Source organism: Telopea speciosissima, chromosome 11 (genome assembly GCF_018873765.1).
Source record: "Telopea speciosissima isolate NSW1024214 ecotype Mountain lineage chromosome 11, Tspe_v1, whole genome shotgun sequence".
Lineage (NCBI taxonomy): Eukaryota > Viridiplantae > Streptophyta > Magnoliopsida > Proteales > Proteaceae > Telopea > Telopea speciosissima.
In genome coordinates, this window is record NC_057926.1 from 7,407,985 (window position 1) to 7,431,045 (window position 23,061).

Genomic DNA, 23,061 nt, shown 5'->3' on the forward strand with positions numbered 1-23,061 from the left:
TAGAGCAATATTAGTCTGTCTCTTAGATTTCCATGCTACAACTGCTCCTCCTAGTGTAAATACATAACCCCTGGTGGATCTGTTGTCTCCTAAATCTAAGCACCAAGATGCATCAAAATATTCTTCCAAAGTTGGAGGATGTCCAGTATAACATAGAGCATAACCAAGAGTACCCTTAAGGTATCTCATCAGCCTCGTCAGGGCATCCCAATGCTCTTTTCCAAGATTACTAGTGAAACTACTCAGCATGTCTACCATAAAGAATATGTCTGGCCTAGTGCAACTCATTGCATACATGAGACTACCAATCAGTTTAGAATATTCTAATTGATTCACGGTGTCGTCTGTGTTAGGTTTCAACCGTTTGTTATAGTCAGAAGGTGTCTCAATCGGTTTACAATCACTGTATCCCCAACTAAAAAGTAGCATCTCAATGTAATGAGATTGACTAAGGGTGATCCCTTGCTCATCGAAGCTTATTCTCATTCCAAGAATGGTATCCACCACACTGAGATCTTTCATGTCGAATTCTTTAGACAAGGTTTCTTTAATGTCACTCACTACAGAGAGATCAGAACCTAGAATCAACATGTCGTCTACATACACGTAAATAATCGCGACCTTGTTTGACTCAGACAAAAAATAAAGGCATTTATCCGAGTTACTGGTTTGAAAATCAAGGCTCTTTACTGTCTTGTCAAACTTCTCATGCCACAATTTAAATGCTTGTTTAAGACCATAGAGAGATTTATTTAATTTACAAACTCTTTTTTCAGAACCTTCCATGACAAACCCTTCATGCTGGTTCATGTAGATTTCTTTTGTTAGGTCTCTATTAAGGAAAGCCATTTTTACATCCATTTGATGCACAATATAATGCTCAATAGATGCTATGACAAGAAGAATCCTTATTGTTGCCAAATGGCAGACCAGGGAGTAGATGTCAAAATAGTCTATCCCTCTCACTTGGGTATAGCCCTTAGCTACTAACCGTGCTTTATACATGGCTATAGACCCATCCGGATTAAGTTTCTTCTTCAGTACCCACTTACACCCTATTGTCTTGGCCCCTCTAGGCAGATCAACAAGGTGCCAGGTCTCATTCTATATTAAAGAGTTCATTTCCTCACCAATGGCTTCTTTTCATAGCAGTGAGTCCCTAGATCTCATCGCTTCCTTATAGGTGGATGGATCAGTCTCTAAATGGTAGGTCACAAAATCCTCACCAAAATTCTTGGGTAGTCGATCTTTAATAGATATTCTTCTAGATTCTGATTCAGGGAGTGTTGTGGGAGTAGTGTCAGAAACAATTGGTTCAGATTCCAAAGGTGATTCTATAACCATTTCTGTCAGACCAGGCAATGTCAGGCTTTTATCTCTGAGGAATTTATCTTCAAAGAATATAGCATCCCTAGATTCTATCAGCACATTGGTGGATAGATCAAAAAATCGATCTGCAGCACTGTCTTCTGCACAACCTAGATACACACAAGTATTTGTTCTAGTTCCCATCTTAAGTCTCCTAGGATCTTGTATCCTAACATAAGCTATATAGCCCCAAACCTTAAGAGTGTCATATTTATAGGGATGGTTATGCCATAGTTCATAAGGTGTAGAAGTCAGTTTTGAATGTGGTAGTCTATTTAGCATGTAATTTGCAGTCAACATTGATTCTCCCCAATAGCAAGAGGGCATGTCAGTTGTCAATAACATGGAGTTTAACATCTCTTTTAACGTCCTGTTTTTTCTTTCAGCTATGTCATTTGATTAAAGTGAGTAAGGAGCAGTAGTTTCAAGGATTATGCCCGCAGAGGCACAGAATTCCTTGAACTTTGTCAATTTGTATTCTCCTCCCCTATCACTTTTAAATCTTTTAATTTTCAAATTCAACTGATTTTCTACCCTATTCTTAAAAATTTTAAAATTTTTAAATGCTTCATCTTTAGATTTTAACAAGTATAAATGACAATGTCTAGAAAAATCGTCTATAAATGTTATCAGATACTTCCGACCTCCTTTAGTTGTGTAGCTTTTAAAATCACAAATGTCAGAATGTATAAGTTCAAGAAGTTGAGTGCTCCTAGAAACCGATCTGAAAGATTTTTTAGTTATTTTGGTTTGAGTACACACTTCACATCTGTTAAATCTAATTGAAGTGTCTAATGGTAAATTATGAGTTTTAGATAGTTTGAGTATTTTCTTATAGTTCACATGTCCTAACCTACAGTGTAGTATCTTGGGATCAAGTGAAATATGGTTAACCTGGTTTATTGTCTCATTAGCTAAACTGAACCTAAACATACCATTTAAATTGTAAGCACATCCAAAATAAAAAGAGTTAACAGACAGTGTTACTCTATCACTACTAAAAGTAATAGACATGTTAGCATCAAGCAAAATTTCAATTGAAATTAAATTCTTTTCAAAACCAGGAAAGACTTTAACATTTTTCAAAGTAAGTATTTTACCTGATGAAAGAACCAGGTTCGCTATTCCTTATTGAAGCACTTCCACGACATCTCCATTTACAATAGTGACAGTCTCTGCTACTTGAACAACATCAGTTAGCAGGTTCTTCCTATTGCAAACATGAGAAGTCGCTCCATAGTCTAACCACCAATCTGAAGATGTACTGGCGAACCCCTTATCCTTGCTAACCATGATAACAAAGTTAGTAGGCTCAGTCTTGTCCACCAACATGTGAACTTTCTTCTGTGGTGTGTTAGTATTCCCTTTCTTAGGACCCCTACACTCAGATGCATAGTGACCCTACTTTTCACAGTTACGGCACTTGCCCTTCTTTTTAAAGTTAGTCTTTTTGGCCTCCAATTGTTGGGGGTTCTTTCTTAAGTGGCTTGGACTGTCTAGGATTTTTCTTAGATTGTGAAATTAAATTGGTAGATGTCTGTTGTTGTTTCACCATCTCCAAGTTGTTCCTGGCTCTGTTCTTATCTTTAATTCTAATGAACCGTTTGAGATCATCCAGCCACACGTGTGTTTTCTTTTGCATCTCAGTTTGAAAGGAATGCCAGGTAGAGAGTAACTTAAAAATTAAAAATAATTACACCCACTAAGAATGCATCAACAACAGGGATATTTTCTTGGTTCAGTTTTGTTCTCAAGTCCTCAAAGTCTGTTACTTGACGAAGTATTTCCTTGTCTTCTTGAAACTTGAAATCCATAAACTTGTCAACCAAGTGAGTCTTTGATAGGTCCTCTCTTTTGCAGTCTCATATTTACTATAGATCTCTGTCAGTCTATCTGACAGGAAGTTCAATAGGTAGTCTTTGCAAAAGTCCTCATCACTTATCCATTGGGCTTCAGTTAGGTCCGTGCAATAAAAAATTTTATTTACTATAGTGTAAAAAATATTGAGGTACTTCAGTCCAAACTGAGTCCTCCTTTTCCAAGAACTGAACTCAGAGCGACTAAAGTTTTCCAATTTGATCATCTCAATTGGAACAACATGTTTCTCTATTGTTATGTGATTTGTTTATATGACCAAGGAAAAAAAATTCAAATAAAAATAAATGCTCCAAAGAACAATCACACCTGAGATGGAGAACCTTGGATTTAGACGGTGGAGGAAGAATCGCAGAGTTACAGTAGCGTCGGCACTGATGTTAACTCTAGTGGTATCGATCACTTATGTATAACCGAATGCCAAAGAAAAACACTAAAAGATTGGTACGGACAAAAGCTCCTGCCAAAAGTTAATCTTCCAAAACTGCTTTTGATTTGTTTTTTTTTTTTTTTTTTTTAAAACAAACAATCAATAGCATTTAATGCTTTGTGAAAAGCATTCTGTCAAACCATTCATCCTAAATTCCCTTTTGTCTCTTTCTCTGCTTTTTTTTTTTTTTTTTAATGAAGTAATAATGATCAAATCAAAAGTCAGTCTTTTGTCTCTTTCACTTTTGTGGCAATCAAAGAAATCAAAAGAAAACCTTTAAGAAAACTTGTTGACTTTGATAAATAAAAGGTTTTGAAGATCAACGCGCACTAACCAGAACAGTGAAATCCAAAACCGATCAAACGAGGAGTGGGCAGAACCGTGATTCCATATAACGCACAACTGACCAGAAAAATTCTGCACACTTCCAATCACCAACGAACGATCACTTTTCACACTTTCCAGAAATTGATCTTCAAAAGACCAGAATCGTGAACGATAGATCACCAAAGTCGAAAATCGATCTCTCAAGAAGCCATTACCGTGGATCCGATCACCAAAATCCGATCACACAAACTCTAAAGTCGATCAAAGAGGGAAACAAAATTAATCTAATACTTTAAGATTGTTAGGGTTTAGGGTTTAAGCACAAGGTTTCTTAAAGCATTACACCCTGAGTATCTAGTTTGGAATACCCAGACTGTTGCCTCCAGCTAGTATTTATAGGAAACTAGGGTTTAGATCAGATGGGCTAATTACTAGATTGCCCCTCACAGCCTGAGTATTAATATAAGTAGGATTATATTAGAACATATGAAGGGATATTACATAAATACCCTTATAGTTGGATCACCCTGCATGGTTGCCATTGCAGCACCTGCACTCACCTCCTCCTCTTCATCAGTGTAGATAGCTCCTGGGATATCTGTTGCAAGGTGAGCCTTCCTTTCTCTTAGATTCGCCACCTTCTTCTCTCTTCAGGTTGTGATCTGGTTACCCAATTTTTTATAATAACCACAAGAGGGTTGAATCCTCATAAACCTCCATTTGTTTAAAAAAGTAAGGAACATTTGAGCCTTGTTGAAAGTGCTCCACTTGGATCTCCTTTAATTTGGACGCAGAGATATCCATCTCAATTATAACGCGAGCAAAGCTCCCCACTAGTGCACTCCGTGTGCGTTTGTCCAATGCTAGTAGTCTTCCCACCGCTTTTGCCATGGATAGTAGAATACCCTGTTGGATTTATGTGTCCTTCAAACCCAATTCGGTCCGATTCGATCCGGTTTACTTTGTATGGAATCTTTTATAAATTTTGGTTTAATATTATCACATGCGATATAAATTTTTTGAGCATTATGTGTCCATAAGTTATACTTAAAATGGTAGTCATGACTAGGGTTTGGGCTGGGTACCCTTATCATACGGTCGTCGCATTGGATATGCCTAGACATGTGATGTCAGGGTACGAATACGAGTACTCACATGTTTGATGTGTGTATTGACGAAGAATCTACTTTGTCGATTCCCTCATGTATTACTGTCAGATGTAGGATGGGATAGACATTTGTCACCGAGACCCTATACTTGAGAGGACCTTATCACTGCAAAATGTGACCGCATTTTTTGGTTCATCAATGACTGAGATTCAAGTGAGTCAAAGCCGGTGTTCTGGGAATGCGCAAACATTTTGTGAGTGAAGGAGTTACTCAACATGGTCACCACTGCCCGATTGGGGAACACTAAGATAGAGATTGTCTGTGAATGGTCGGATCAGAATCTGGATCCAGTGTCGTTTTGGAAATGGTTTTTGCAAAACCTATTTTACATAAAATGATAAATTACATGTAGTTTTAATTAAAATTATTTTGTCAAGTTTTGCGGGACTCGATCATATACACAGACTCTCTCATATGGACTTGTTCTATGGAATGGGGTTTGGCAGTACTAATGTACATGCCCTAGATTCCATAATGATGGTGTTGATTAGTGGTGGTTTGGTAAATGATGATTTATTATCATGTAGGGATTTATTTGGAATTTGCTAAAATAATTGATTATTTATTTAATTAATGGATATGGTGCTAATTATAATTATCCATAAATTGAAATAAATAATTAATTAAACTATTCCTATTAGATTCTGCTTCTTCACTAATTAGAAGCACTCTAGGTTTAAACAAAATCAAGTCAAAGAGGAGAGAGAGGATTCACACTCTCACTGGGAGTCAGGGTTTTAAAAAACCCCTGCTTTATATATAATCAAAAACATGGAGGGGAGAGAGAGAACTCTCCCACGATTTTTTGTGCTTCCCCCCTCTCCACGGTTTTGGCTCTCTCTCTCTCTCTCTCTCTCTCTCTCTCTCTCTCTCTCTCTCTTCTTCTATCTCCTTCTTCCTGCTCTCTAGATCTAAGAGGTAGGGTTTTGGAAACCTAGGTTTATACTAGAAGAATTGAAGAGGAAGATCTAGTTTGGCTTGGAGATTCTTGGTTGCACCATTAGAGGATCAAGTTTTGTTTATCTGGGTGTGCTCGTTGGTTGAAGAACCATTATCTATTGGATGAGCTACACTTGAAGCTCATCAGGTTAACAATTCCTTGTTGATTCCTCTTGTTTTTTAATTATATGATAATCATGGGATGTGAAAGAAACCCGAATCGATCTCTTTTCGTAGCGCATTCGGGTATGAAATGGATCCCTCTTTCCATGGGATGGAAAAGATATGAAATTTCTCTCTTGGGGATCCCATAATGTTATGGGACAAGTAAGAGAAGGTTTTGGTAAAGAATTTTTATACCAAATACCATTAGGGTTCCCATGGGAGATCATGGGAATCCCTAAAAATTAAATAGGGTGCCCAAGGGCAACCCTGGAGATTCCAAGAGTTGGGAACTCAAAGTATAAAGTTTATTGGTTTCCAAGGTGAACCACAATGATCCCATGGACTGCTATTTGGCTAACATACTCTCATGCCAATACTTGAATGGGAGGTCCGAAAACCTGATCCAAACGAGTTTAATGGAGACATGATCATCATTGATGTTAAAGTCTAGCTTCCATCGCTGAAATTTAATTAATTGGCCTATGAACCTAATCGGACTTCTACGCCATACCACCACCATATCAGTCTCTGAGGAGAATTGGAAGAAAACATAACCTTTCCCGATTGAAATCACATGAACCAAATCTTTTAGGTTTCATAAATCCCTCACTATCTTTCTAAGATAATCCATTGAGGCGAAGCGAAAATTAACCCGACCGATTAAAGCGAACTTGAATTTATCCAGATTTTCCTCGTAATATTTCTTGGGAATGACAATTCTAGTAACGTTCCCAGATTGGATAGGCTCTGGCAGACCTTCAAGGTTAGGGAGAGAGGCCTTCCCCACCGCTGCTACATATGATTTCTTCCCTGTCAAACCATCAGGGATATGGACATTCCTTTCATTCGGAGGAGTAACATTACCACTGAGTGCCTGGTCACCCTCCTCTGCCTGAAACTCCACTGGAGTTGGACAATCAGCAAAAACAACCCCTCCTCCCTCGGCCTCCCTGCACCGCCATCCTCATCGCCCTGAGTTGCATCACCATTCTCCAAGGGCCCACCCAAGCGGTCCATTCATCACTTCTCTTTCCTTTTGTGTGTTGATGATCTTGATTCATCAATCAAAAGCCAAGATACAAAGACCCTTCGTCATCAAGTTGAAGTGAGTAAGGCTTTATCTGATCGAATGGACTGTGGTGAAGAAGAAAGTTCAAAACATTTTCTAATCGGTTGCAATTCTTTTGGGTTTATATATAGATGAATGATTCAATCTAATTGCTTTTTTCAGAGACCACCAAGAAGCTAAAACCTTATAGTAATTGGTATACTTTGCGCTGCAGCCTCTGGGATGAACTATTCAAATGTCTTTACCAAACAAATTGGATGGAAAACTGGTTAAATTAGGGTGTCCACAATGTCCCCTTGTAGCTACTTCCTGCAACTCCTCCGTTCAAAACAATTTCCAAGAGAGTTTCAATTAGCTATTTGAACAACACTATAAACACTCAGAACAGAGGCGATGGAGGAGGCGACGACGGCAGTTGTGGCGATGGTGATGGTGGTGGTGGTGGTGGTTCTGGCGGTGAAAGAGGAAAGATAGTTATGGGTGTTTTAGGTTGAAGATGAAGAAAAGGATAGCATTATAATTTTCTTTTCTGATGTTTTGGTACAAGGGTAAAATAGTCATTCAAACTAAACTAACACCAGGCTAACACCTTCAGCCAGAGGGGGTTTTGGTGTAATTGAAACAGTTAAGGGGAGGAATTTTGAATTAGGGCAAAGTACAGGGAAGGGGATGTAATTTTCCCTTTAAATAACCCAACCCATTTCTCACTTTACATCTAATTGGTTCAACTTATTTGGATTTGAAATCAAACCAATTTACTGATTGAACGGGGGAAATAACCGTCTTATTCCACCGTCTCTGAATCCCATTCTGACTCTGCTACGTTGCCTCTCGATCTCTATCTGAACATGCCTTCTTCCACCGTTTTTCAGAGGAATAATCCCATTCTAACTCTACCTCTTCCAAGAACAATGAAAAGAAGAGAAAATAAATACGTTTCCCTCTCTCTCCTCTCTCAATTTTGCAGATTTTGGTCTCTCTATTGGCGGAGTTCAGGGTGCTAACCATCGATATCTACTCAAAGGTACGATTTCTCTCTCTCTCTCTCTCTCTCTCTCTCTCACACACACACACACACACACAAACACAGAGGAAAACAATACAATAGACTGAAAGATTCTAGAAATTAACTTATCAGTAAGTAGTAATTTATGGAGATATTTTAGCAAAACATGTCTCAAGCCTGAACCACTTCTCTTCCTAATTGAAACCAACTCTGTTGTTTCTGGAAAATTATACCTTTATGAGGCTGTAGCACCACTCATTCTTAAATCTCTTTACAGTAGCAAAGAAATTAATGTGTGGTAGATGACCTATTTTGTTTTTCGCTATTCAATTTTTTTCCATGAAAATCAAGTAATTAATAGGATTCGTATATCTGCTGCCCTAATTAGGGTCTTTTCCTTACCTTTCTCTAGTAAAGGTTCAACCACCACCAAAATGATATATATTCTACTGAGAAATCCAGCTTTGGCAAAAGGAACCACTTTGCTACCCAAATTGGTTTTGCCACTTGTATGGATCTAGGGAAGAGCCATTATTAGCAGTATAACAAGTTTCTTCGTATTTGTATATTTCATAAATGCAGTATAGCAATAGAATTGATCATGGTAAAGATAAAAATATTTGACATAGTGTTAAGAAAACAACGCCCAAGAAATAGCGATTTGCAAAAGAAAACAAAAAATAGAGAAGACACACAGCGCACAACACCAAAGATTTACGTGGATCACCCCCAAGATGGGAAGCTACGTCCACGGCCGAGCAACAGAACAGATTTCACTATTTTGAAACGTTACAAACCTTCTCATGCAGCCCTCCCAAAAAAAAGAACATTATATAGAGAAGCCCTAACCCAAAAACCTAGAGCCCAAAAAAGACCAACTAGCAGGGTCGGACCAAAACTAAATATATGTCGAAATACATATCGTTCGAAGGTCTCGACGAGCTCTACCCAACTTACTGCCTTTTGGCAATGATGTATCCGCTTTTTAGGCCATCCGAGACCGTTTCGAGGCTAAAATGGCCCTCCGAAGATCCTCTGAACCACTTTCTGAACCGAAATCAGGCCTCACCAATAACACATAATAGTAATACTTCTTTTCCCACTGCAACAACAACCAAAGATGAAACACAAAGGATTTCTACAAACAAGCAAGCCAACAACTGCACCTGCAATTGGACCCTAGCATCGAGAGAGAGAGAGATGTGTTTTTCTTCTTTCCATTGTTCTTGTTCTCAAGAAGGTGGTGGGATGAGGTGTCAGAAACTCAGATTCTTCCTCTCAGAGACTGTTATGGAAGAAGACAGCTATTCCAACCTTGCCCGGCCCGGTTCAATCAGTAAACTAATTAGGTGTAAAGTGAGAAATGGGTTGGGTTATTCAAATAGAAGTTTTTTTTTTTTTTTTTTGGAATCAAAAAAAGAAAGTTTTGGTAGGAGAGTTTGAGTAAATATAAGGTAAATACAGGGGAGTGATAGAAATTTTAGATTCCAATATGAATATTGTTTTCCTGTAAACAAGGAGAAAGCTTTTAAGTCACATGCTTTAGGAACTGAATTAATTTTAGTCATTTCAGTGTAGCTTATGGGTCTGTTTTTTCTCTTTGCTAGTAATATACATTTCTATCATAACTTTCAATAGCAGTCTTGTTGCTGGGAGATGATGTTTTTGTTGTTTTGATGTGGTCTTCTATGAAATCAGAAATCTGGTTTCAATTGCAAAGTATTTATCAAACTATTAATCATTGCAGGAGAAATGGTTCCATATTCAGCTCGAGACATGTTGAGTAATCTTCCAGAAAGTATACTAGAAAACATCTTATTACATTTGTCAATGAGAGATGTAGTGAGGACCAGTGTCCTATCAACTAAGTGGAGATACAAATGGGTTTCAGTTCCACTTCTCATATTCAATGATAAATGTATACCAGATTCTTATTATGGTTTTTATGGTCATGATAAACTTGTGAAAATTGTCAATCATGTTCTTCTACTTCATAGAGGCCCAATTCTAGCATTCAAGATCTCTAGTTTGCATTTGCATACCTGTTCAGAGATAGACAGTTGGATTCTTTACCTATCGTTAAGTTCTTTGACAGAATTTAAACTTCAGATTTCTACAGTGAAGCGTTATAATGTTCTTCCATGTTTATTCTCCTTTAGACAACTGATTCATCTAACACTGGTTGGCTGCATAATTGTACCCCCTGTGACATTCCAAGGTTTTAGTTGTCTCAAAAGTCTGTTTTTTGAAAAAGTTACACTCTCTAATGGAACATTCAAATGTTTGGTTTCGGCATGCCAACAACTAGAAAGGTTGACATTGATTGATATCGATGGTCCTATTCATATTGAACTTAGCAATCCAAAACTCAAGTACTTGCGGATCTCTGGAAATTCCAATGGTATATGCCTCAAAGATTTGAGACTTTTAGTTCATGCTTGCTTTAGTGCAAGAACTGCGGCTTGTCATGATCAACGAAGAACCTGCAATTTTAGCAACTTTTTTGGTTCGCTACTTGGTATTCAAGAGCTTGTCATGAGAGGCTGGTTTCTACAGGTAAAGAACCTTGTGATTTTCGTACTTACTCACCAATTGACACACAATCTTTTATGTTTACTTCCGCTTGCATTCTATTACAGTCCTTAGTCATTGGTGATGTGGCGAGGAGGCTTCCTAATACTTATGATCATTTGAAGACAATTTCCTTAGCATTAAATGCGGTAGATATGAAAGAGATTTTAATTGCTATAAGTTTACTTAATAGCTCCCCTAATTTGCAAGAACTTAAAATCTGGGTAACTTTCTTGTAGCACCATCTTTTTTTTCTTTTTTGCCTTTCCTCTGGTTCTTTGGTCTTTGGTCTCATTAGCTTTTTCAATCCTCCAGCTCTGGTATAATAGGGAATATGCTATTGTTCCTGTCGTAGATCTGCAAGAAGCAAAGGATCAGTTGGAGTGTACATTCAACAAACTCCGGGTTGTATATATTTCTGAATTCTCTGGCATGGAAATTGATTTGGTACTTGTTAAATTTATCCTTGCCAATTCTCCAATGCTTGAGACAATGAAGATCAAGTTTGGAATTGGCATTGAACCATTACCATTGTTAAAACAGTTGCTCCAATTCAAAAGAGTTTCACCACATGCGGAAATTGTGTACTTGGACCCTAAAACTTGATAGAAATTATCCAAGTTGATGAGCACTTGAGCTCCGTTCAAGCTTCCCTCTTGTTTGTTTATATGTGTCTTAGCATTCGGTGTACGTCTATGGTCAAATGCATATGTTGAAGATCATTCATGTTGCCAATTGAAACTAGTGACCAAGGCTTTTTTTTTTTTTTTTTTTTTTGTTATGTGGAGTCCTAATGATTTGGTAATGACAGCATTAATCTCTCTCTCACCTTTTCTACTCTTTGTTTGTTTGCTATAATTTGCAGTTGCTTTCTATATCAATTCGCATAATTACTTTAATCCCTTTACTCATTGTGGACTTTCAGAGTATGAAACCCTCCCATTTCAGATAAAGAGATGTGCTAGTTTAAAAAGAAGGTTTATTGGAGGTGGTGGACAGTGTATAGAGAGAAACAACTGAAATTTCAGTATTGCCTAAAAGGATTCTATATAGGTGTTGGAAGCAATGTTAGATTATGGAGCTTGATGACCATCCACATTGAACACTTGAAGGGAATTTCAGGGGATGTAGTAATCAGCAAATGGAGCAATGACAATCCATTCAAGGCTGATGAGACACATGGTTGTGATCGAATTAGTGCAACATCCTATAAGAAGATATGAATGGTCCAAGTGATGTTATGCTATGCAAGGCAAATTGGGGTAGCAGACTCAATTGAAGCATATAACTTAGAATGAAATTGCAAAAAAGAAAATGTTGAATCATTTATTTTGGACTGTGAATCTGTAACATTTATTTTGGACTGTGAATCTGTAATGGTGGCAAAGTGGATGGATAAGGAAGTAACTGTTTCTTGGCATTTGCTAAATTTAAACGGATGTACTTGGAACATTAGCATTTGGCATGAAAATTGCTTTGTTGTGTGTCTTGATCTAATGAATTCTTAGCTACTTCCACAATCTTGTATCATATACCAAGCTACAACTGGGAACATGAATCTCAAATAATCCACAACGCCATTACTGTTTGATATGTTGAAGGTGCTCAATGGAAAGCAATCCACTCTTGATAAATTTAGGTTCTGTTTGGTTGGGTTGGAAGGGAAGTGTAGGAGGGCAACTTGTGAGCCACTCACTAAGAATGGAGGGCAATTGGGTATTTAAAAATAGGGTAAAATACGCGTACCCCTTATGATGCACCCAATATTCCTCATACCCCCCTAAGGCTTTGACAATTTTGCTTACCATCCCTTATAATTCCACGTATCACCCCTATTTTACCCCCCTAATGCCAGATAAGTTCAAACCGTTAAGTTTAGCCGTTAAGTGCTAAAAACTTGATTATTTTACCCGTTCTTCTTATAAATTTGAAAAGTCCTAAATGCCCTCACCTATTTGTTCATAATATGAAAAGACCTTTGGGCATTGAAAAGTCCTAAATACCCTCACCCACCCAACCCAATACCACCACCACCCAGCATTACCACCATCACCGCCCTCTGTTACAGAGAGAAGAACTCGCACTGCAAGGGACAGAGAACGAGAACACCAATGAGGTCTGAGAGCATCCCAATATGAAAATAACCAAAATAAAAACGCAAAACAGGGTTACCGCTAGGAGAAATTGGAGAATCTTCAAGATCATATATCAAAGGAATGGCTGATGGGTAATTGAGGTCGAGAAGTACTTCATAGCTTGATACGATCAGCAGGCCATATAAAAAGTAATTTCAGAATATTCAGGTCTGAAAACCTTCACTAAAACAGAGTAACGTCAATGTCGAACTGAGGGGAAAAATTTTGTAAATTGAGCCAATGAAAAACTTCTGAAACTGATGTCGAATAGACCTTTCAAAAGTGTTAATCAACTCTCCGACTTCAACTCCCATAAAAGGGATGAACCTGAATGGTGTTCTGCAACCTATTTTCATCTACCCATGGAAGACCAGAGGATTGTTTCTAAACCAGCTAAAATCGATTCTTCATATTCCTTTTTAAACTAGGGATAAGAAATTTTGAAATCGGATCTGCCAAGTTTAACGATTTTTTCTAAACCAGCTGAAATAGGTTCTTCATATTCCTTTTTAAATCAATTTCTAATGACTTGGTCGGATCTAGCAGCCCTAGGCGACTCTAACTTTGAAGTTTCAGAGCTATTTGAGTCAGCCTTGGGCTCAGATTATTCTAATTTTCTCAAATAACTTCTGATGATACGAAGGCTTGATGGTTGAGAGCTCCACAGATTTCAATATTTCATAGAAAAAACCTCATCGGATTGGCATGGGAAACCTAGCGAGGAGTCTAGCTCCATCATCAATTCGATTGATTATTCTCAGCTACAACATTTGTTGCAACCTTGCCATGTAGACCATGATAGCAGATCCAAAGAATAAGGAGCACTCTTTCTCACACTCTCACCAATAACTCCCTCGATTCACCCTCTGGTTAATGGCGTAAAGCCATTCTCCTTCCTCTCACCTCTCCTAAAGTCTTTTCCCTCCCCAGCTTATCCTCTCACCTCACTCCTGTAAAGACGACCTTCCTTGTCTCTCTCACTCTCTTTTATAACCATAACCTTGCTGGAGCTCCTCGTTTCTGCCATTCGATTCCAGCGATTCTTCACGTTTTTTTCCCCCGTTTTCCTTCTCCCTGCTTCACTATTTCCAAATGCCACCAGCTAACCGTTTGAGCATGCGTGCTGCGTGAGCATGCCCAAAATATTGTGATTTAATGTGAAAATATTGTGCTATCAGTCATTTCAAGAAGTTTCCATTCTATCACATGTGCCTTCTTATTGAACGATGGAGGTTTCTCCAATTGAATTCTGGGACCCACTTAATTGTAAGGTAACAGCCCTTTCTTGACCGCCAAGGGCCAAGGGCCAAGGGCCAGGGGCCAGGGGCCAAGGCGCCAACTCGGAACCCTTAAATTCGGGAGATAGGTGCGTCATTGCGTCAAAGCCTCAAAGCTAAGACACCAGTTACATAAGACAGCCATACCAAAAAAAAAAAAAGTTGCCTAAGACAACAAGTTTCTCGAATCGTTATCCTCTCTTATTACTGCACGGTGCAGTACTGCATCGTGCAATGCAGAAGTCATGTGGCACAACGGGCCCCACATGGTGTACATGGCCTTTGCAACCACTGCAGATGCAGCATTGCACCATGCAGTAACTGCATAGGATAAAAATTCCAAGTTTCTCTAGTAAAACAGGTATTTTTATCTATTTCATTTCCTGCCTGCTCCATTTCCCCAAGTTCCTCTAATAGAGGGGGGTGGACCCCTCCTGGGCAGTGTGTTCAGACAGGGGTAGGGTGGTCATTTTTGCCCCCCTCTATTAGAGGAATTTGGGAAAATGAATTCCCTAGGAAATAGAACAGATAAAGGTTCATAAAAGAGACTCATATACTCATCATTGACCAAAGAATAATAATTATTATAATTTTTTAGTAGAAAAAAATTACAATTAGACGATCAACCTTGGAATTTTGTCTGTTTAAATTTAGGATTTTTTCTCAAGATATCTCTCCTATACGAGAAGTGGATTCTTTATTAAATGTCACTTTTGTTGATAAGAAAACATAATAGACCCACTGTAGTGATGTATAATCAGGCAAATGCCCGCCAAGGCACCAACTCGCAACCCTTAAACTCGGGAGATAGGTGTGTCATTGTATCAACCAACAACATAAGAGAGAGATCAATCTTCCATCAAATCAATCTTGATCACTGATTAGTCATAAAAAGCTTTTTCAAAACTTCTTTTTAAATTATGATTATTAAGAATGTTAATAATTTAATTTCTTTTGCAAACTCTTTATAAAGAGAATCATTGAGCTTAGAATTTCTCTTCAATCACGATCTAATATTTCTCTTAAGATATTCATCCTATCTGGGAAGTGGATTCTTTATTGAACATCTCTTCAATTTATAGACAAACAAAATGAATCTAATGGAATGATATATAATCAGGAAGGCATTAACCGTTGATGCACCAAAATGCACAATATATGATTGCAATGGTATAGACATCTCAGGGCCGGGGACCAGAACATTCCATTATAGAGAATCTTATTTCTCAAACATTCGACAATACATCATACAAGATTCTCAATTGATCCAATTCAATACGCATATAATATGAATACTCACATTTGTACTTTTGAATTACATTCTTAAATTACGCGATATGATATCCATATCAATTAAATGCTCAGTTTTGTCCGTACGTATGAACAATTTAACATCTAACCTTAGGATGATCAAACCCCATATTAAATCAATGTAAATTAATTTATTATTAAATCACTTAAATTGGTTTGTTGGACACATAAATCGTACACTATTTTTACTAAAGATGTGTAATTGAATTGGATATGATAGTCACAATTTTAATGTCTGAGTACATTTATATGTCATAATAGGGCATGGGTTTAACCGCAAGTGCAGTCTAGTATTTTTGGATCTTGATTGGGGCTCGAGCAATATGCTGGGTTAGCTTGAAATCCACCCAAGCCAGAGCCTCAAGATATGGATGAAAACAGAGAGCCAAGCATTCATATTTAGATGATGCAACAGTGTTAGTAGAATCAGGTCAAAGTTTTAAAAACCAGAATTGGGTTCTGTCAATTCCGATCCAATTCCAATTTGAATCAGCTAGAATCCACTGATTTTGGTAACCCATTTCACAAAATTGAGTCAAAGTTATCCATAAAGGTATGGTTATTACTCCTTAAGGGCGGGTCTTGGTGCAAAGATAAGGTTGCTCCATTGTGACCAAGTGGTCACGGCTTCGAGTCTGGGAAAACCTCTCTGTAAAAGCAGAGTTTGGTGCGTACATTATGACCCTCCCCAGACCCCCACAGTGATGGGAGCTTTGTGCACTAAGTACGCCCCTATATCTCTTGCCACATATTTGAAGGAAGGCAGAGGTCGAGACAATTGGAAGTCTGCAAGGAGAGTTGTACACTTGTACTCATCTATTTTGGTTTGATGAATTCGTTCAGTTTCTGCAAGTAAGAAAGAGAAATTGAAAGGAGTATAAACAACACAAGACATGAATCTATATTATAAGTCCAGCTCTTTGATATTAGAACAGGTTTCTAGTCAAGGATAAAGTCATGGTCCTAGAGCTTAGTTGATTAGTTCTCAAGCCTCTCTTCCTAGTACTTGACCTAAACTCACTAATTGGGGATGGTCAATTCCGTAATTGGGCACCGATTCATTGACTCCCTTAGCCTAGGTAAGCCTTGTTATTTTGTTATCCCCTGTTATATAATGTTAGAAAATGTTTAATATTGGTTATGATATTTTATTATCTGGTCCTGTAACTGATAGGTTATGAAGAGTTCCATCTCTTATAAGATTCTCTACTTGTTTTAAATCTAGGGTAAATTACACGTCACCCCTTGGTTTTCAAACGAAACACAAATCACTTTCTGATTTTTGAAAAAACTCATCCGTCCCCCTCTATAGTAATAGTGTTAGTCTGCTGTTAATTATTGGTGTGAAAGGACTACTTTGCCCTTGTACTAAAACATTAGAATTAAATTTACAATGCTATCCTTCAAAATCTATGTTTGGATGTCAAGGATAGTTTAGGGATTTTAATTTATTTAATTGGCTGACATCATCACTTAATTAACAGCATAAAACTAACGGTAGAGACTAATTTGTCATATTGGGGTCTAATACAAGGGGTGATTTGAGTATTTTCAAAAACCAGGGGGTGACATGTAATTTACCCTTAAATCTATTAATACTGGTCAAGGGACCAATCATTCTTCCAGTTTTGCATCCCCTGCATGTCTTCTAATTGTTCTATCAAGTATGTGCATTGGTACACAAGGTCAAGGGACTTGTTGTATCAAGTTTCAATTGGTTTCGTCAAATTAGATCCAAGTTCTATAAATAAACTCTTTTGTTTCGTTTTTTTTTTGTTTAAATTTTTTGTTATTAATAAATAAAAGTTGGGAAGTAATTTTTTGTCTGAGAGTGTGGCCTACGTCAGCACTCTCATGTGTCTATCTCTCTCCTCCTCAAATACAAGGGGGCAAAGATGTCTTTTCATATGGGAAGAGAGAGATAGACTCCTGGGAATACAGACAGAGTTCTTTTTCCCATACAAGTTTTATTAAAGAGAGTCCAACAGTACAGTAGTAAACAGCCATAACAGTCAAAAAACTAAGGCTGCGTTTGGTAACGGTCTGAACAAAGAACGCCCGTTCTTGGCTAGAAACGTTCTTTTGCGTTCTTAGTCTAGAACGGCGTTCTGAGACCGAAAATGACCGTTTGGTCACGGTCTCAAGAACGCTGTTCAGAACGAAAATGGTGTTTGGTAAAATCTGTTCTTTCCTATTTGACATTAATTACAATAATGTCATTTCTTTGTCAATTATACCAAAAAAAAGACTTGTAAAATCCTTTTCACTTACCAACCTTAGCATAAAATTAAAATATCTCATTAACATAACCAAAGTAAGTATAAAAATATGTCAAAATTTCAAAGATGCCATTAAAATTGGGTTCTTGTATGGATGAACAGTTGAATAAAGAGGGCCTTGGTGGACTCGAACCACCATCCTCTTGGAATATGAGCATGTTCCAAGTGCTCTACCAATTTGAGCTAAAGACCCATCAAGTTGTCAATGAATTAACACAACAGACATGAACCCCCTCTCCATTGATATCTCACATAATTCAGCTATATAGTCGGCCAAATCAGTGGCAAGTTCCTCCACATCTTCATGAACTCTCAACTCCCTTCCCTCCTTGGGACCCCAGACATTGCATGCAACTTGAGAGACATTGTCCACAAGAATGTGTGTGTGAGAGAGAGAGAGAGAGAGAGAGATTGGCTTTTAGTATCAATTTGGTAATGGAGAAGGAACTAAAATTATAACTTGAACAGTATTCACTTTTTGTATCAATTTGGTAATGGAGAAGAAATTAAAATGTAAGTTGAACAGTATTCAAATAAGTAAGTTGAATTTGGAATATAAAGGGTGCCGACTAGTAGCAGAGTCTAATAGGTCTACTTCCCAGTTTTTTCTGGGTACAACCTTGTCATGAAGTGGTGCATACTCCTGCAAATAGCAATCAAAAACAACAACAAATCATTCCCTGCCACTTCTTGCAACTTTTCTTCTTTACAGAATCCAATAATTTAACAACCAACTCTAACGTAAATTTATATATATATTGTTTGCCACACTATGAAATAATGATATTTACTTTTGAAAGAAGAGAAAGAATGTCTTCATCTTACTTCCATTTTCCTGATCAGTTCTTCGATCTACCGTATATGCTGAAACTACAATCTGTCTTGTTGAATCCTCTATAAAACCTTCCTCCACTCCTTTGAAAGTGCAAGTAAGTTGTCATAATATTTTATCAACATTCAACAAGCCCACCTGTCTCAAATTTCAGAGGAAGAGAGAATGAGAACCCAGTTGCCAAATTCAGTGCAAGAAACATAAGAGGAAAGTAACCTGGATTAAAGGGCACCCCATGTTACTGGTTTCTCATGAATTCCTAGTTGAGACCATGTTATCATCTCCAACAGTTCTTCCATAGTACCATAACCACCTAAACAGGTTTAAAAAGCAAGACATGAATATGGAACCAAGACATGAAAAGCAAACCAGCAAAGTGAAAACTAATACCCAAGAACATGACAACCACCATTAGGAATAGAAGTGTAGTACAAACCAATAACTTGAAAGAGGGTTAACTTACTACAAATTAAGACTGTGCAAAGAAATCAGAAACAAAGCCTAAGAAAAATAGGTCAGGATTACAAATTAAATCTCAGGAAAAAAGATTGGAGCTTTTAGCAACTACTAAAACGACCCGATGGATAAGAGAAACACCCACTACCATGATACAATCCAAAAAAAAGAAGAAAAAACCATTTCCCTATAGAACACAACAGAGTATCAAAATTGATCGATATCATAAAGAGAAGAAAAAACAGAACAGTTGCCTGAACAAATACATAATTTGAAAAAGAAAACCCACTTAATTCGTTCATTCTATAGAATAACCTTATAGCAATTGAAAGCTCTACGAAACCAACCAAATGAAGAAAATGAAAACGGAAGATCGACATAATATGAAGCAAAATCCTAATTATAAGCTTAAACAGAGAGCGAACGCGGGACACGTAAACAGAGAGAAAACTGACCGCGAAAATTTTGAAGATGAGAACGGCCAAATCTGGAACTGGAGTGAGATTAGATATTTCACGGCTTTCACCCTCAACACCTTAATAGGCAACACCTCCCACAGATTCAAATATACCTTCCGAAGCCCTCTGTTTATACACTAGAAACTTAGCCGAAAATCCCAATTAATCCAGTACAATTAGTGATGCAGAATCGGTAGGGAGAGGGAGAGGGCAAGCGAAATAGACGCTGGGAGAAAGACCTCAACTAGGGTTTCAGTAGATTCGCACACAGAGAGAAGGAGAGAGTGAGACAGAGAAAGGGAAAGAGCGAGAGAGAGGTGCAGAGAGTGCGAGAGATAGAGAGGGAGAGAGAGAAACAGAGAGAGGGAAACAACGTTACAGAGCATGCGAGAGATAGAGAGGGAGAGAGAGCGAGAGAGAGCGAGAGATCTCACCTAGGGTTGCAGAGCGAGCCCTTCGTCGTCTCCCAAATTCGTGGTAGCAGAGCGAGAGATGTGAGTTTCGTGATTTCTCTAAAAAAATCACGGGTTTGTGAGTCCGTCGCTCGTTCGCTCTTTGTTCTTTGCAGACCGTCTCAGGTGCTCAAGACCTCCAGTTCGTTCTAAAAGAACGAAAAAACGAACCGCAAAGCCAAACATTTTTTCATGTTTTTTTGTTCTTTTTGAACAAAAGAACTGTTTAGAACGCTGTTCTGAACGTTACCAAACGCACTCTAAGAATACTCCACATTTTCCAAGGAGATTTGGGACTCTAGAGATAAACTATAGATTACATCAACTTATATCTCCCATTGTCCAGTTAGTGTTTCCTTGTTCTGGCTTTTGCAAGTTCGTCCAGCTACGGATTCATTACATCGAGACGCACAACAATGCAATTTTCATGCCAAATGTTAATACTCAAGTAATTACATCCAATTAAATTTAGCAAATGCTAAGAAACTCTTGCTTCCATATTCATCCACTTCACCACATCCCAGAATCAGAGTCCAAACTAAGTGGAATTCTGCATTCTTTTTGCAATTTCCAGTCCATAGTTATCCTTAATCTAATTTATATGCATCAATTGTGTTTGCTACCTCAGCTCAATTGGCTTCAATGGTTCTGATATACCTTATATTCCAGCCTCACCTGGATTGGTCATAATCTAACATTGCTCTGAAATTTCTGTTGTTTCTCTTTCTCTATACTCCCTCCACCACCTCCAATAAAACTTTCTTGTCAAAATGGCATGTCTCTTTGAACGAAATAGGAGGGTGTCATACTCTAAAAGTCCACAATGCCTATAGGGAGAAAATTGATTATGTGAAATGATTTAGAAAGCAACTGCAAATTTTCTGGCAAACATATAATGAGTAGAAAAGATGAGAGAGAGAGATGAACGATGACATTGCCAAAGCATTAGGATCCAACTGAACAATGAAAATCAAGCTTTCATCACTAGTTTCAATTGGGAACATGAATTGTCTTCAACAATCGCATTTTACTATAGACACACCTAATGCTATGGGAAACATACTTGGGAAGTGCTTGAACAGAGCTCAAGTGTTCATAAACTTGGATCACTTCTATCAATTTTTGGAGTCCCCAATTACACAATTTCTGCTTGTGGTGAAGCTCTTTTGAATTGAAGCAATTCTTTCAACAATGGTACTACTTCAATGCCCCATTTTGCAAGACTGATATTCATTGTCACAAGCATTGGCGAATTGGCAAGGATATATTTAACGAGTACCAGTTCAATTTCCATACCAAAGAGTTCAGAAATATTTATAACCCGGAGTTTGTTGAATGTACACTCCAACTGATCATTTACTTCTTGCAGATCCATGACAGGAACAATAGCATATTTCCTAAAATTCCAGAGCTGGAGGATTGAAAAAAGTTAATTATTGCAAAGAACCATAAGAAAGAGAAAAAGAAAAAGGATGGTGTTCCAAGTAAGTTACCCTGATTTCAAGTTCCTGCAAATTAGGTGAGCTGTTAAGTAAACAGATAGAAACTAAAATCTCTTTCATATCCTCCAAGTTTAATCGGAAGGAGATCCTCTTCAAATGACCATAAGTATAAGTAAGCCTCCTCGGCACATCAACATTGGGTAAGGACTGTAATAGGATGCAAGCAGAAGAAAACATAAAAGATTGCGTGAACCAATGGATTTTCCAGAGATCCACAAGTACTTGAGATTTGGATTGCAAAGTTCAATATGAGTAGGTCCATCAATATTGTACAATGACAAACTTTCAAGTTCAGGGCAGGTAGAAACCAAATATTCCAATGTTGCATTAGAGAGTGTAACATAGTTAAAAAGCAGAGTTTTGAGACAACTGAAGCCTTTGAACGTCTTAGGAGGTACAATTATGCAGTTAGCCAGTGCTAAATAAGTCAATTGTCTAAAGGAGAATAAACATGGATGAACACTGTAAGGCACAAATCTTCTAATCCAAAGTCCAAAGTCTTTCACAGAATTTAATAACTTGAGGAGAAGAATCCAACTATCTATATCTATATCTGAACAAGTTTTTAACTGCGAACTAGAGATGTAGAATTTTCAGAACCGGGCCTCTATGAAGTAGGAGAACATGATTGACAATTTTAACAAGTTTATCATGACCACCAAGTGAACCATCAGAAACTGGTATACATTCATCATTGAATATGAGATGTGGAACTGAAATCCATTTATATCTCCAATTAGTTGACAGGATACTAGTCCTTACCACATCTCTTATTGACAAAGATGAACAGATATTTTCTAGTATCTCTTCTGGTAGATTACTCAACATGTCTCGAATTGAACGCAAAGCCATTTCCATCCTGCAATGGTTAATAGTTTGATGAATGAAACCAGATTTCTGATATCATAAAGGGAAATTATCAATGCCACCCCCTGGCGTTTGCCTATATTTTAAAGCACACCCATTAACTACCATAATATCAACCGTCCCCCCTACTTTACCAAACTAATTCCACAGCGACCCCCTACCGCTAGTTAAGAGCTGTTAAGTGGTGATGTCAGCAATTAAATAATTTTTAAATGACAATTCTGCCCTTCTTAGTGGGCGAACTACCTAATCTACCCTTTCAATTAAAACACCCACACGCCCTTCTTCTTCCTCACACTCACCGACACCCTTGGAGAATCCACTACAACCTACCGGTGTTCTGAAGAAGAGACCAACTCTGGCGATAAAACAGCCCGGCGTCAACCGACCACCATCTTCCTCACTCCGCTTCTTCTTCTTTTAATGGTATGGAAATATGGTGTTCTTCATTCATGGTGGTTTCAGTTTTCAAATTGGTTTATAAATGCCCGAGTTCGGCTGTGGAAGCTTATGGATTTTAGGTACATTATGGTCAAGTTCTCTTTTTGCCACATGTATTTGAACAATAATGGC

At 37.8% G+C, this 23,061-nt stretch overlaps 2 protein-coding genes across 2 annotated transcripts in view; one reads left to right on the forward strand and one right to left on the reverse strand.

The window, feature by feature from the left end:
* The window catches only part of LOC122644731 (F-box/FBD/LRR-repeat protein At1g13570-like), a 28,843-nt gene extending 17,318 nt beyond the window's left edge, over window positions 1–11,525 (forward strand). Inside the window, exons 3-4 of the mRNA XM_043838124.1 lie at window positions 10,988–11,143; window positions 11,235–11,525. Of these exons, the coding sequence (XP_043694059.1) occupies window positions 10,988–11,143; window positions 11,235–11,525 (447 nt within the window). The remainder of the gene's footprint in view (window positions 1–10,987; window positions 11,144–11,234) is intronic.
* Window positions 11,526–21,254: 9,729 nt separating this feature from the next.
* Window positions 21,255–22,473, reverse strand: LOC122644733 (F-box/LRR-repeat protein At1g55660-like). Its single transcript, XM_043838125.1, has 3 exons — window positions 22,222–22,473; window positions 21,613–21,768; window positions 21,255–21,530 (listed from the first exon to the last, which is right to left on the reverse strand). Exons 1-3 carry the CDS (start codon window positions 22,471–22,473, stop codon window positions 21,255–21,257), a joined length of 684 nt encoding a protein of 227 aa, XP_043694060.1.
* Between the last annotated feature and the right edge of the window lie 588 nt (window positions 22,474–23,061).